At 35.9% G+C, this 12730-nt stretch overlaps 1 protein-coding gene across 2 annotated transcripts; it reads left to right on the forward strand.

Moving 5' to 3' along the window:
- Positions 1 to 4: 4 nt before the first annotated feature.
- On the forward strand, positions 5 to 10140 carry LOC110462539 (nuclear transcription factor Y subunit gamma-like). 2 transcript variants are annotated; one of them, XM_021516521.1, is made up of 10 exons: positions 5 to 71; positions 1519 to 1660; positions 2158 to 2229; positions 2746 to 2859; positions 3794 to 3889; positions 4440 to 4704; positions 6131 to 6237; positions 6813 to 7004; positions 8253 to 8405; positions 9260 to 10140. In XM_021516521.1, the coding sequence occupies exons 2-10, from the start codon at positions 1523 to 1525 to the stop codon at positions 9365 to 9367; spliced, it is 1245 nt and encodes a 414-aa protein (XP_021372196.1). In that variant the 5' UTR covers positions 5 to 71; positions 1519 to 1522; the 3' UTR covers positions 9368 to 10140. The 2 variants fall into 2 exon arrangements, with proteins under 2 accessions (XP_021372196.1, XP_021372197.1); XM_021516522.1 differs by lacking the exon at positions 5 to 71 and adding an exon at positions 925 to 945.
- Positions 10141 to 12730: the final 2590 nt, after the last annotated feature.

Raw genomic sequence — 12730 nt, forward strand, 5'->3', positions numbered from 1 at the left:
AGGTCAAACCAATTGAACGAATAAGCGCCATATTTACTTCCTCAAGACATTTTTTCCGAACAACACGGTTGGTAAGTTGTTTTTCTGTTCAATACTTAGCAGGATTGTAGTCTATATGCTTATAAACATATCCGTTTGATTGTGACAGACGTATTGGACTTTCCCGCACTGAGGTGATCCGCTGCTGTTCTTTGTTCTCATTGGTGGGTAGGTCAGCAGTGATCTGTTGATTGGGTGTAGATTCCTGACCAATTTATTGGTCCGATGTCTCAAGAACATCGTTTCATTCGTCAGTTGGCCCTGAATGAAAACTATTTTACAAATCACACAAGCCTAACTAGACATAGTGTAACACATGTCGTCATTCAGCAGAATGAGATGCTGAGATCACATTGTTTCGTCTTAAAAGAAGGAACGTTTATAGTGATACGCCATTAATTACCTGCGTTTAGAGGCGGTCGCGATCGCCATTACATCATTACACCCTTCAGCATGACGAGACAAACATTCCGACAAGATTTGATATGAAAAAATGTTTACATATCTAGCTAGGTTAAGGTTGATCTTGACAAGCGCTAGGACAAACAGCAAAGTTTAAAACTACAAAATATTTTGATTGTACAATAAATATTTAAATATTTTCAACTTTTCAACACGAACACCCTCTAAATATCATCGAATCAGAATGAAGGGCTTATAGCCTTTTAGATACAAATATTTTCTTCAGTTAATTTTTGTACTGATATTGAAAACATACACTATATTTTTCATGTACTGCCACAGTGATCATATTGTACGTAAATAAAGCAAATGTTTTCATCAAAAACAAAAAGTTTAGCTCAAAACAAATAGGTAGGAATTACTTTGATAAGAATATACTCTGGGTTTATTTACCAACATTTCAGAGGAAGTGGCCCCAAACATCTTTGTACCTTAAAGATTCAGGTAGTTAAAAGCACAAATATATAACATCATTATACTTATTTAGAAACAAGTTTCAGAAGTAGTGAAAAGAATATATCCTTATGTCGGGGACAGTAAATTCAGTGTTCCTATTTCAACTGACAACCAGGAAATCAAATCTTAAGACAATTTCAAGATAAACATTGTGTCACATATCAGCACTTTTTCATGTCCTTGTGACAAAAGATTAGATTGAACAAATTGTTTCATAAGGTATTTGCTAAACTTTTCAAGGTTATAAGGCAGCTTGAAGTTGGTTTACAATATCAATACTATCAAATTTAACATTCACATCTACAATCATTTGCAAACATGCACTTTTTCCATAAATGAAACTTTGAAATAGTTAATTAAATAATTTATGTATTATATAGCTCCTTTGATATTGTCTTTTGACTAAATCCAGATACATGTTATATGTACCCAGACTAAATCTTTTTTTATGATTCTAGAATTCTACTTTCATTGTTGGTATTTATTGAATATTGATTCGTGATTTATTTTTTTTAAACTCAGAATTAGTGAAATTTCAAAAATATATCTTTTATATTTCAGAGAGATGTCTGTTGAACCTACATTTCAGTCCCCAGCTAGTCAGTCCCCTGGGGCAGGGTCGGTGGCGGTCAGCGGAGAAGCCGCCCAGATGCTGACACAGTTCTGGCCAAAAGCCATGCAGGACATCCGCAATCTGAAAATGGTCAGATTTACATAATCCTTTGTGTTAACTTTACAAAGATAACGTAGATGGGTCATAGTAGGATTTAGTGGCTTCTTTTCCAAATAGAAAAATGATCCCGACAGCTTCCTGATTAAATACAGAGTCGTAGCCACCATTCTATCTAAATACTTATTGATAGTCAGATATTGATTGTATTCAATAATGTTTCATACACCAGTGCAATTATTAGAATACAGTTCAACTTACAGGCAAAATTCAACATTTAACTATCTTGTCAATAAAATACACCAAAAAGAAATAAATAGGATGATCGAGCCATGCATGGCGACATTGTACCATGATAATAAAGTTACTGGTATCATCTGTACTTTTAAGTCTTTGTCTATATGCTATGTGGACAACAGTTGTTAAGATAAGACCGGGCTGATAGATGAACAAGTAACTTGTCAAGTTGTCATGCATATGATACAGATATAATCCCAACAAGCTAAATGATAGCTACCACTTCCTTACAGGATGACTTTAAGCAACAAGAACTTCCTCTCGCAAGAATTAAGAAGATAATGAAACTGGACGAGGATGTTAAGGTGAGTCTGCACCCAAACCAGGTCACCTGTTTATACCAACCACCTGTCTGTCAATAAGGTCTGCCTTTTTTTTATTCAGTCATGTCACTAAAAAGGTTAGACTTTTTTACTGTATGTATATCTGCTCTAGAGGATATCCCAACAGACATCTTTTGTTTACTATTGAAACAAATTTTATCAACCATGATGTCAACTCATACCAGAGCATCATAAAATGGTACTACCTGTTTGTAAAGGATTTTCTATATAATAAATGAATATATTTTATATGGAGATGGGCAGGGAGGCACTTATTTGTTATCCTAATTCCCCACATTACCTATATATCAACCTGTCTATCATTTTAAACCTTAGCTCTGAGTGTAGCTGATGAACAGACATTCGTAAAATATTTTCAGTAATTATAACTGACAAGGACAGGACGTTTAATTTTAGGATGTTAGGTATAAATAATGAGGGAGTTATCTCCCTTACACTGCAGAAATAATTGAAATGCCTTATGTTGTGCCTCCACAGATGATCAGTGCAGAAGCCCCGGTACTTTTTGCCAAGGCAGCAGAAATATTCATCAGTGAATTGTCATTACGAGCGTGGATCCACACAGAGGACAACAAGAGAAGGACACTTCAGGTGACTTATAAATTATTGTCTGCCTTATAACCATAATAGGATGATGTTAGTTGTAATTTACAAAAAAAAATGTCTTTTACTTCTGTCTTTTACACTTTAATTGAATTTTAAAAGTAGAATGTCAGTTCTTGAATAGAATAACAGCTGTTATTAAGGAAAGGTCTGAATTTCAAGAATATCATCATGCCGTTTTACGCGGAACTTTATTGAAATGAGTGTGCCTGAAAACTTTTTGATATATCAGACATATAAAAATCTCACGGGCTCTGTAGGTTGTGGTTAGAGGACTATGATATTACTACATGTAATTATACATGTACTTGTTACTGGATCCAGGTCATTTCATTCGAAATCCTATTTCCATTACATTCTTTTGGCCCTAATACAAATAATGTATATGTTTTTAACTTATATATGTGTATATATGAGTTCAAATGTTTTTAATGCTTAAAAAATGTACTGTTTATCATTCAACATGAGCAATTGTGTTGTCGTAAGAATTTTAGGTGTATATTTATGCGCAGATCTGCAGATTGACCATGTTTAAGTCTAAAAGTCTAACACGTCTTATTACAAAAAAAGACCAAGAAATACTAACAAAAACTTCAAATGAGATTGTATTGTATACAACTAAACAGGCCTATACTTTTCTACAGTAAAAGGGCAAAACTACATAGCGCAAAACGACCTTAGGCGAACACTCAGTCGAACAGGATTTAGGGTGAAACGACCTGACACCATTGTAACTATATAGATTACAGATATACTTATTATACTTAACTAGGTTACTTTTGATTATAGATATGTTATTTATTTGTTATTCATTTGTAACTAGAGGTTGTGGATATGCTTGTATGTTTTCAAAATCTTTTGGCTAGTACTCTAAATATATAATTCAATACCCCTGACTATTTGTGTGTTTAATATTTTACAGAGGAATGACATCGCCATGGCAATAACCAAATTTGACCAGTTTGATTTCCTGATCGACATTGTACCAAGGGATGAACTGAAACCAGCCAAACGTCCGGTAAACTGTTGTTTTTATTGTTTTAAGACACACTAGTCTATGTACATGTTCTTGGCTGGCAGGGGTTTCTGAGATTTTACGAAGTCAAGTTAATTTATTCATTACTATATAGTGAATAATAATCTTGACTTTTCTTAACTTTATAATGTATTTTTCCTACAAACACTATAGGTTTACCCACCCCCGAATCATTGGATAAACCTGCTAGGAGTGTGCCTATAATCATTTTTGTGTACCTACTAGTGGGAAACACCCTGGATAAAATTTGATTGGTCAATCTTTTCACTACAACATCATGTACTAATAATTTTGGTGTCATCTTCCATGGTGACATCATGATGCATGGCAATTGTTTCCCCTGTTACTCTCAGTTTATCTGTTGAGGAAACTTTGGTAAAAGTTTGAAACTGTGATGAAAAAAATTACAGTCTCTTCATCTGGTGAGTTTGGTTTCTGGCTAGTATTCAATGACTATTCGACGGAACTTATGACACTTAGCATTCAACAATAATCATTATGATTTTATGATTTATCATGTTTGAATCAACAGGAGGAAAGTGGGAGGGCATCGTCAGGGCTACCAGACCAGATCCAGTACTATTTACAGTTGGCACAGCAACAGGCCCAGCAACAACAGCAGCAGCAGCAACAACAACAACAGCAGCAGCAGCAGCAGCAGCAGGCACAGCAACAAGCACAACAACAGGCACAGCAACAAGCACAACAACAGGCACAGCAACAACAGGCAACGACACAAGTCCAGGCCACTGCTGTTGTTCAGCAACAACCCCAAGCCACCCAGATCCAACTACCAGGTAGAGAATTAGTCTTGTTTTACATTGTTGTGTCATTTTCATTTAAACCTTCTTTTCTTTTATTGATGTTGAAAGGAAGGACCAAGTATAATATTGGTATGATGTAGGACCTTTAATCGAGGATACATACTGACTAAATGTAAAAAAGGTATACTACAAATAGTAATTGCGGGGGGGGGGGGGGGGGGGGTATACTTACCCATGTCTATACTGTCCCATTGGGTATCCCATGGCCTTCGTATTACTTCCCTTATGTTCCGACTAATTCCATCTCCTTGTGATGATTTTAACAACTCTGCCAACTTAATTCCTTAACAAATTTTCATCAAAGTTTATACAAAGGTCAAGTTTGAGAATACCTTGAATATGTTTGTATTCTTGAGTGCCAAATTCACTGTTGCAATTTATAGGTCAACAACAGGGCCATCCACGAAAACGTTTTACAGGCATTTTTTAGTTTTCTTTAGTGATGATTTATGCTTCTTTGCTGATCTTTGAAAAATATACAACTGTCATGAATTGGGTGTGTTTCAAAAAGAACAAGAGTACCTCGGGGCGGAACAATATACGCCCGTCGAATGCCATATAGTGTTATATACTTCCTTACATTGAAATAAGATCAGACATGCTATAAAAAATGTAGAAGAAAATCTCCAGACAAAAAATCAAATACTGAAATGAACAATAGGCAATTACTTTTACAAAAATCGTTGAATCAAAATTCTTTTAAGGGAAACACAACTTCATATCATGATTATAATAAATACAAAGTTTCAAAGAGAACTGTTGAAAAATGTAGGAGGAGATTGCCGGACAAAAATCAAATACTGTAATAAACAAAGGGCAATAACTTTTGCAAAAACTGTTGAATCAAAATTCGTTTCAAGGAAACACAACAACATATCATGATTATTTATTCTATTAAGTTTCAAAGAAATCCATCAAAAAATGTAGGAGGTTGTCAGACAAAAAAATCAAATACTGAAATAAACAAAGGGCAATTACTTTTGGAAAAAATGTTGAATCAAAATTCATTTAAGGGAGAGACAACTTCATATCATGATTATAATGTATACCAAGTTTCAAAGAGATCAGTCAAAAAAAAATGTGAAGAGATTGCCGGACAAACAAAAGTTTAAGCCGGACGAACAACCCCATACCATAATACTAACGTCAAATTTGACGGGCGTATAAAAAGCTGTGGTGTTACAAAATTAAAATACTAAAATACACCAGAAATTCTTCTTAATCTGGAAGTATGGATAAACAAGGAAAACGTATCCAAATATTAAATGCATTATCAGCAGGGATATATTGAGATGTATTGAAAATATTAACAATACTAGTGATTAGATGATATTTTTCATATGGCAGCTCATTTGCAGTGTCAAATGTACTTATACTTTGATCTCCCATCTTTATACAGGAAATCAGCTTCTGCAACAACAGTTCCAAGTACAAGCAGGTCAAATACAGGCGGGACAAGTTCAGGCGCAGACTGCTTTACAGGGAGCCACAGTAGTCTCCAGCACAGTAAGTCAAGTCTGAATCCGTACCTGTTTACAATGGAAACTTTTAAATACATTTATTTTATATAGGTCTCATACAGAGGCACAGTATTCTAGTGGTAGAACACCAGGCTTGTGACCAAAGGGGTTGCAGGTTCGAGTCACAGCACTGTGTTGTATCTTTGAGCAAGATACTTTTCTCCGCTTGTTCCAGTCTACTCAGCTGTAAATGAGTACGTGGTTTGGCAGTGCTAGGATTGTTAAATGCTGGCTGTGAGCGCCGAAATGGCAGCAATGACTGTATGCTCCCCAGGAAGTTAAAATATTGGCTGGTTGCAAAGGCCCTATATTCACAGATAATGATTTGTGAAACGCTATGAGTCGACTTACAAATTAAGTTGTGATAAAGTGGTATATAAGAACCTGGAATTATCATTTTTATTATTTTAAGTAATAACAACGATATGATCCAATATGAGTACTGGATCCAAACAAACTTTGCGACTGTTATGAACAATTTTTAAAACCGATATTAATCCCTCAGTCTCTGTCAGATATTATTGTGTACTACAGTGTTAACCTAGTATTTTGTTATTACAGCCACAGCCCCAGGTGATACAAATCCAGGCTCCGCCCCAGGTCCAGCAGGTGGCACAGGTCCAGGTGCCATCTTCTACAGCTGCCACCCCAGTCCCACAGACACTGCAGCAGGTGCAAATCCAGCAACCACAGCAACAGACACAGGTGTACCAACAGGTGATCACCTCTTCGGGGGAGGTCCAGAACATACCTGTAAGTAGATAAAGTCCAAAACATAAGTATAGTAAGCTGGTCCAGGATAGACCTGGAAATATAGTCGGTTGGTCAAAAACTTACCTGTAAGAATAGTGGGCTGGTCCAAAACTTAGCTGTTAGAATATTGGGCCAGTCCAGAACTTACCTGTAAGTATATAAAGTCCAAAACATAAGTATAGTAAGCTGGTCCAGGATAGACCTGTAAATATAGTCGGTTGGTCAAAAACTTAGCTGTTAGAATATTGGGCCAGTCCAGAACTTACCTGTAAGTATATAAAGTCCAAAACATAAGTATAGTAAGCTGGTCCAGGATACACCTGTAAATATAGTCGGTTGGTCAAAAACTTAGCTGTTAGAATATTGGGCCAGTCCAGAACTTACCTGTAAGTATATAAAGTCCAAAACATAAGTATAGTAAGCTGGTCCAGGATACACCTGTAAATATAGTCGGTTGGTCAAAAACTTAGCTGTTAGAATATTGGGCCAGTCCAGAACTTACCTGTAAGTATATAAAGTCCAAAACATAAGTATAGTAAGCTGGTCCAGGATAGACCTGTAAATATAGTCGGTTGGTCAAAAACTTAGCTGTTAGAATATTGGGCCAGTCCAGAACTTACCTGTAAGTATATAAAGTCCAAAACATAAGTATAGTAAGCTGGTCCAGGATAGACCTGTAAATATAGTCGGTTGGTCAAAAACTTAGCTGTTAGAATATTGGGCCAGTCCAGAACTTACCTGTAAGTATATAAAGTCCAAAACATAAGTATAGTAAGCTGGTCCAGGATAGACCTGTAAATATAGTCGGTTGGTCAAAAACTTAGCTGTTAGAATATTGGGCCAGTCCAGAACTTACCTGTAAGTATATAAAGTCCAAAACATAAGTATAGTAAGCTGGTCCAGGATAGACCTGTAAATATAGTCGGTCGGTCAAAAACTTAGCTGTTAGAATATTGGGCCAGTCCAGAACTTACCTGTAAGTATAGATAGACTAGTACAACTAACATCACGTTGGGTAGTCATGAACCTTTCTTTGAGTAAAGTGGTTTGGTCCAGAACCTATCTGAAAGAAATAAGAAATAACAAGGATTTGTTCACTATATGCTAAACTGATCATACAATTTCAATTCTTTTCTAGTGTCTTGAGTATGAGTGTAATGTCATTGTTTGCATCAAAAAGATTAATATTTTCATTCTGGCTAAATACAAAGTTCTTTAATATAAAGCTGTGTATGTTATTAATTGCAGATTCAACTGACCCCGCAACAACTACAGGCCATACAGATGCAGCTCCAGGGTAAACAATCCAACCAGCCAATCATAATCCAGCAGGCAGCCCAGCCAGCCATTCAAAATGTGCAGACCATCTCACAAGCCGACCAATCACAGTTCAATGCACAAGTAAGATCAGACATGTGCAAATGTTTCACAGACCAACCATACATAAATAGTTAATGTTCAGTTCAAAAGTTTGGCTAGCACTTTTAGCAAGGAAAGACCATATTTTTCAGCAGTTAAAGAAACAAAATTACTGGAGATACTCTTTTTACCTAAGTAGCACCTATATTGTACAATCAATGTTGGAAAAAAGACGCTCTTGAGCCATAGGTCATGGGTCCTTATGATTAAAAAATGGCTATTACTAAATAGAAAGTTAGAAAGTATCTCCCAGAATCAGGAAAAAGTATTGTTAAAATATTGTGGGCAGATTGGTCGAGTGGTTAACACTCCGACCTTCCAAGCAGTCGGTCGGGTTCAATCCCCGAAGTCGCCGTACGCATGGAATATTCAGAGAAAGTGTTTTTGAGGTGCCACTATAAACGATACCGTTGGAAGCATGGTCCCACTACAAACAGAACACAATATATCTCCAGCACACACACATGCATACACACATAGGGAGATATTATCCAGGTGGCATAGGACTAGTAGTTGGTGTCTGATAAGGCAGCTCCTGCGAATTCCTCAAAATTGTATTGATTATTATATATGCTAATCATATTGACTGTATAAAATTGTATATCTATGTACTGTAAAGCGCTTTAGAGTGGCTTATGTTAGCTATATAGGGCGCTATATCAAATGTTGTATATTTTTATTTATTTATATTGTTATTAAATAAGATTTGAGATACTTGCTTGTTTAATTTTACTTCGTATTGCAATGATATAACAAAACATCTTTAACAATTTTGTATCTGTACTTTTAAAACTTAAAGTATGCACCTAGTAATAACCAAATTTTCTTGTTTGTAGCAAGTGTACCAGATCCAACAACTAGCAGGAGGACAACAGCAGGTCTACATACATCAGGTCGCAGGCGCAGACGGTGACCAAGGTGACGGTTCTCAAGAGGCTGCGTAACTAGGACAGATCGTAAACAGAAATGTGACGTGTTGTCATGTGTGACCTGTTCAGCAATGTGCCAGTATCAACTTGTGAAAGTATGGTTATTGTTCCAAAGAGATCTCATCTTACAGTCGGCGATGTTGGTTCTGGTCGGTGGGCAAGAATCCCCGATTACTAGACCGACTAGTGATATAGCTTGGCATGACATTCTTGGGACAAAAGCTCCGGTTTTTGTGCCAATATTGCAAGTGAAAGTTTCTGATTGGACGCTGGTACAATATCCAGGCAACAAGATTGATTTGCCAATCACTTGTGACACAATCCTGAAAGTTCAAGACAATCTCAATTGTATGTGAAAAGTGTCGAGGCAGGGACACTTTTGTGTGATGCTAACACAATAAAAACAGCCTATTACCATCTGTATCAAACTTAAAAAGATCTGATACACATTTCTTTTTATTCACGGATAATTTCATCATGATATGATTTGTTAGAACTGTCCTTACCATTGTTATGTATAGTACTGAAAGTTTGCAGTATACAGATTGAATTTATATTAGCAAATAGAATTTACTTTCTTGTCAAATATGAAATGTTTTTGCAATTATCAATTTGAAATACAATGAAAGTTCCCTTGGCATCTCCTTGTGCCTAGCGCACAGTGTGTATTAAATATTCATATATATATAGGATCTTGCATGAGTTTCCATTACATGTGAGATTTATGAAACGAGTCTAAGAATTTTTCAGAGGCTCGCTAAAATGAAAAATTCGTGACGAGTTTCATAAATTTCATTTGAAATGTAAACGAGTATAAGAACCTTTTTTTTTTCACATTATCAAGACTTTTGGTTTATTCGTGTAAAACGACAATTTTCATGCAATCTTGAAATGTAGAAAGCTGCCATTTTGACTCCAGTGCATAAGTCTGTGACGTCATGTACTTGTCCTAGGCATGACGTCACAATTGAAACAATTGAAACTTACAACCAATCACAGGGCTGATAGGTCATATTACATGGGTTTATACGTAACAAAATATGACATGGGTATATTCACTGGATAACACAGTACATTATATATTATGTGATAAATAAGCACTTACTGGTGTTTGAAAGTTTAGTCAGTTGATAAGGAAAGCCAAACAAAGTACATTTAGGACTCATCAGTGGTACTTAACGGTTACCCCCTTTCACCACTGTAGACCACAATGGACTCATCCATATCAATGCATGATATAGTCTACTAAAGTTACATAGGGGTGAAAGGGTCAAGGCTATATAGGATTACATGATCACAGTAATTTACATATGTAAAATACTGACCACCTTCATCAAGCTGAAGGTTCTAGTTGGAGTGTGCTTATGCTAGAAAGAAGAAATACCTATAGGTAATGGGGAATTAGAAGAAGAACAGGAAATGATACTCGGACAGCAAAAGAGCAAATTGCCTTCCGGTTATTGATTGCAAACCTCTATGTGCTTCTGATTTTAATACTGTTGACTTTTTAATATTATGATAGATACAGTTATAAAGCATTATGAGGACAAATTCTTCACTGGACATTTTTTTCAAAATACCCAAGGGAGATAATTTGGGGGGGTTGGGGTTGGAAATATCACAGTTCACAGTTTTTTTTACATGGACACTGCTGTGAGTTATTAACTGTTTACTTTAAAAAGAAAACATGTATTTTCATGTTTTCAGTGCTGGATGATATGAGATTACATGTACGTGTGTATGTATTCTGTAGCTGATGCTGATTGTACCACATGTCATACTTTCAATATTTCAATATTTATTAAAATCAATAATATTCAGGAATTATTGAATATGGAAACTAATGTAAAACATAAAAGAATCTTTAATTTTCAGTTTTCAAGCTCTCCTTACAATTTCTGTGACCAATATGTGAACTAAAAAATAGCATATATTTTCACACACCTTTTTGACAGTATCATGAAAACTGTGACTATAAATATATGGCAATCGTTTCATGTTTAATATACTTCAAGATACAGCAAAACATACATGGTTCAGTACAGTGTGTATTGCCTGTGTATTTACAGTATGAATACAAATACAGTGTATTTTTTCACATTAATTACTTGCATTTCACACATAGGTTACCGGTAGTTTTGATATCATTTGACACTAGGCTAAGATGACATTATTATATTTATGGCATTTGTTTTGTCCTCCGTTGTTCAGTTGGAGGAGGCGAATTAATTTGCCAAAGCTGTGTTTAATTTATGTACAGAAATTTTTACCCTCGCATTTATAGTCGTTTATTGTGCTAACACATTTACAGGAAGCGACACCTCTTCACAAGTAAAACTGTGAAGTATTGCTTCCATTTCACCTTGTCCGGTTCAAACTCGCCCCAGTCCAAGAAAAATGGCCTCTTGTTGGTAACGCTTTATAGAAGATGCATTCTTATTAGCTCATCCACTTGTCCCAGTTCTGACTTAATGCTCTGCTTGCACCACTAAACACTAACTTTATATTACGGTCAAAGGTAACCTTGAAAGTCTTAAATGTTTTAATGTAAACACACTGGTGTTTACTGCCATGTTTCTATAGATATCAGACACACTGTTATAATGAAACACGATAAAATTTCATGCGACACAAGCTGTTTTAGGATGAAATATATATATATATTATTATTGAACAGAATGATTAGTGTGTGTTTCTTTGTTTTTATGTTTGTTATGTCATTATTTATGAAAAAAATAAATAAACCTGTAAAATTTTAAAAATCTGATACTTATTGAATTATCGTTTGATATATGCTTTGTACCGTATATGGATGAGTCTTTCATTGGACGGTGAGTACAGTTATCTAGGTTACTACCATCTGTGGGACTACAGTGTGACAGTTGTACTGACAATTCACTTAAAGAGGAAGATGATTGGACAGCGAGTACAGTACTCTAGGTTACTACCATCTGTGGGACTGCAGTGTGGCAGTTGTACTGACAATTCACTTAGAGAGGAAGATGATTGGACAGTGAGGACAGTTATCTAGGTTACTACCATCTGTGGGACTACAGTGTGACAGTTGTACTGACAATTCACTTAAAGAGGAAGATGATTGGACGCTGAGTACAGTAATCTAGGTTATTACCAGCTGTGGGACTGCAGCGTGACAATTGTACTGACAATTCACTTATAGAGGAAGATGATTGGACGGTGAGTACAGTAATCTAGGTTACTAACATCTGTGGGAACTGCAGCGTGACAATCGTACTGACAATTCACTTATAGAGGAAGATGATTGGACGGTGAGTACAGTAATCTAGGTTACTAACATCTGTGGGAACTGCAGCGTGACAATCCTACTGACAATTCACTTATAGAGGAAGATGATTGGAC

This window comes from Mizuhopecten yessoensis, unplaced genomic scaffold (genome assembly GCF_002113885.1).
Source record: "Mizuhopecten yessoensis strain PY_sf001 unplaced genomic scaffold, ASM211388v2 scaffold10799, whole genome shotgun sequence".
Taxonomy (NCBI): domain Eukaryota; kingdom Metazoa; phylum Mollusca; class Bivalvia; order Pectinida; family Pectinidae; genus Mizuhopecten; species Mizuhopecten yessoensis.

What these genes read in the sequence shown, in the direction of transcription:
- LOC110462539 (XM_021516521.1), top strand. Translation starts at nt 1,523, where the DNA reads ATGTCTGTTGAACCTACATTTCAGTCCCCAGCTAGTCAGTCCCCTGGG. An exon ending in CACCCAGATCCAACTACCAG is followed by an intron (nt 4,705 to 6,130) that starts GTAGAGAATTAG and finishes ATCTTTATACAG; the next exon opens with GAAATCAGCTTCTGCAACAA. An exon ending in GGGAGGTCCAGAACATACCT is followed by an intron (nt 7,005 to 8,252) that starts GTAAGTAGATAA and finishes TATTAATTGCAG; the next exon opens with ATTCAACTGACCCCGCAACA.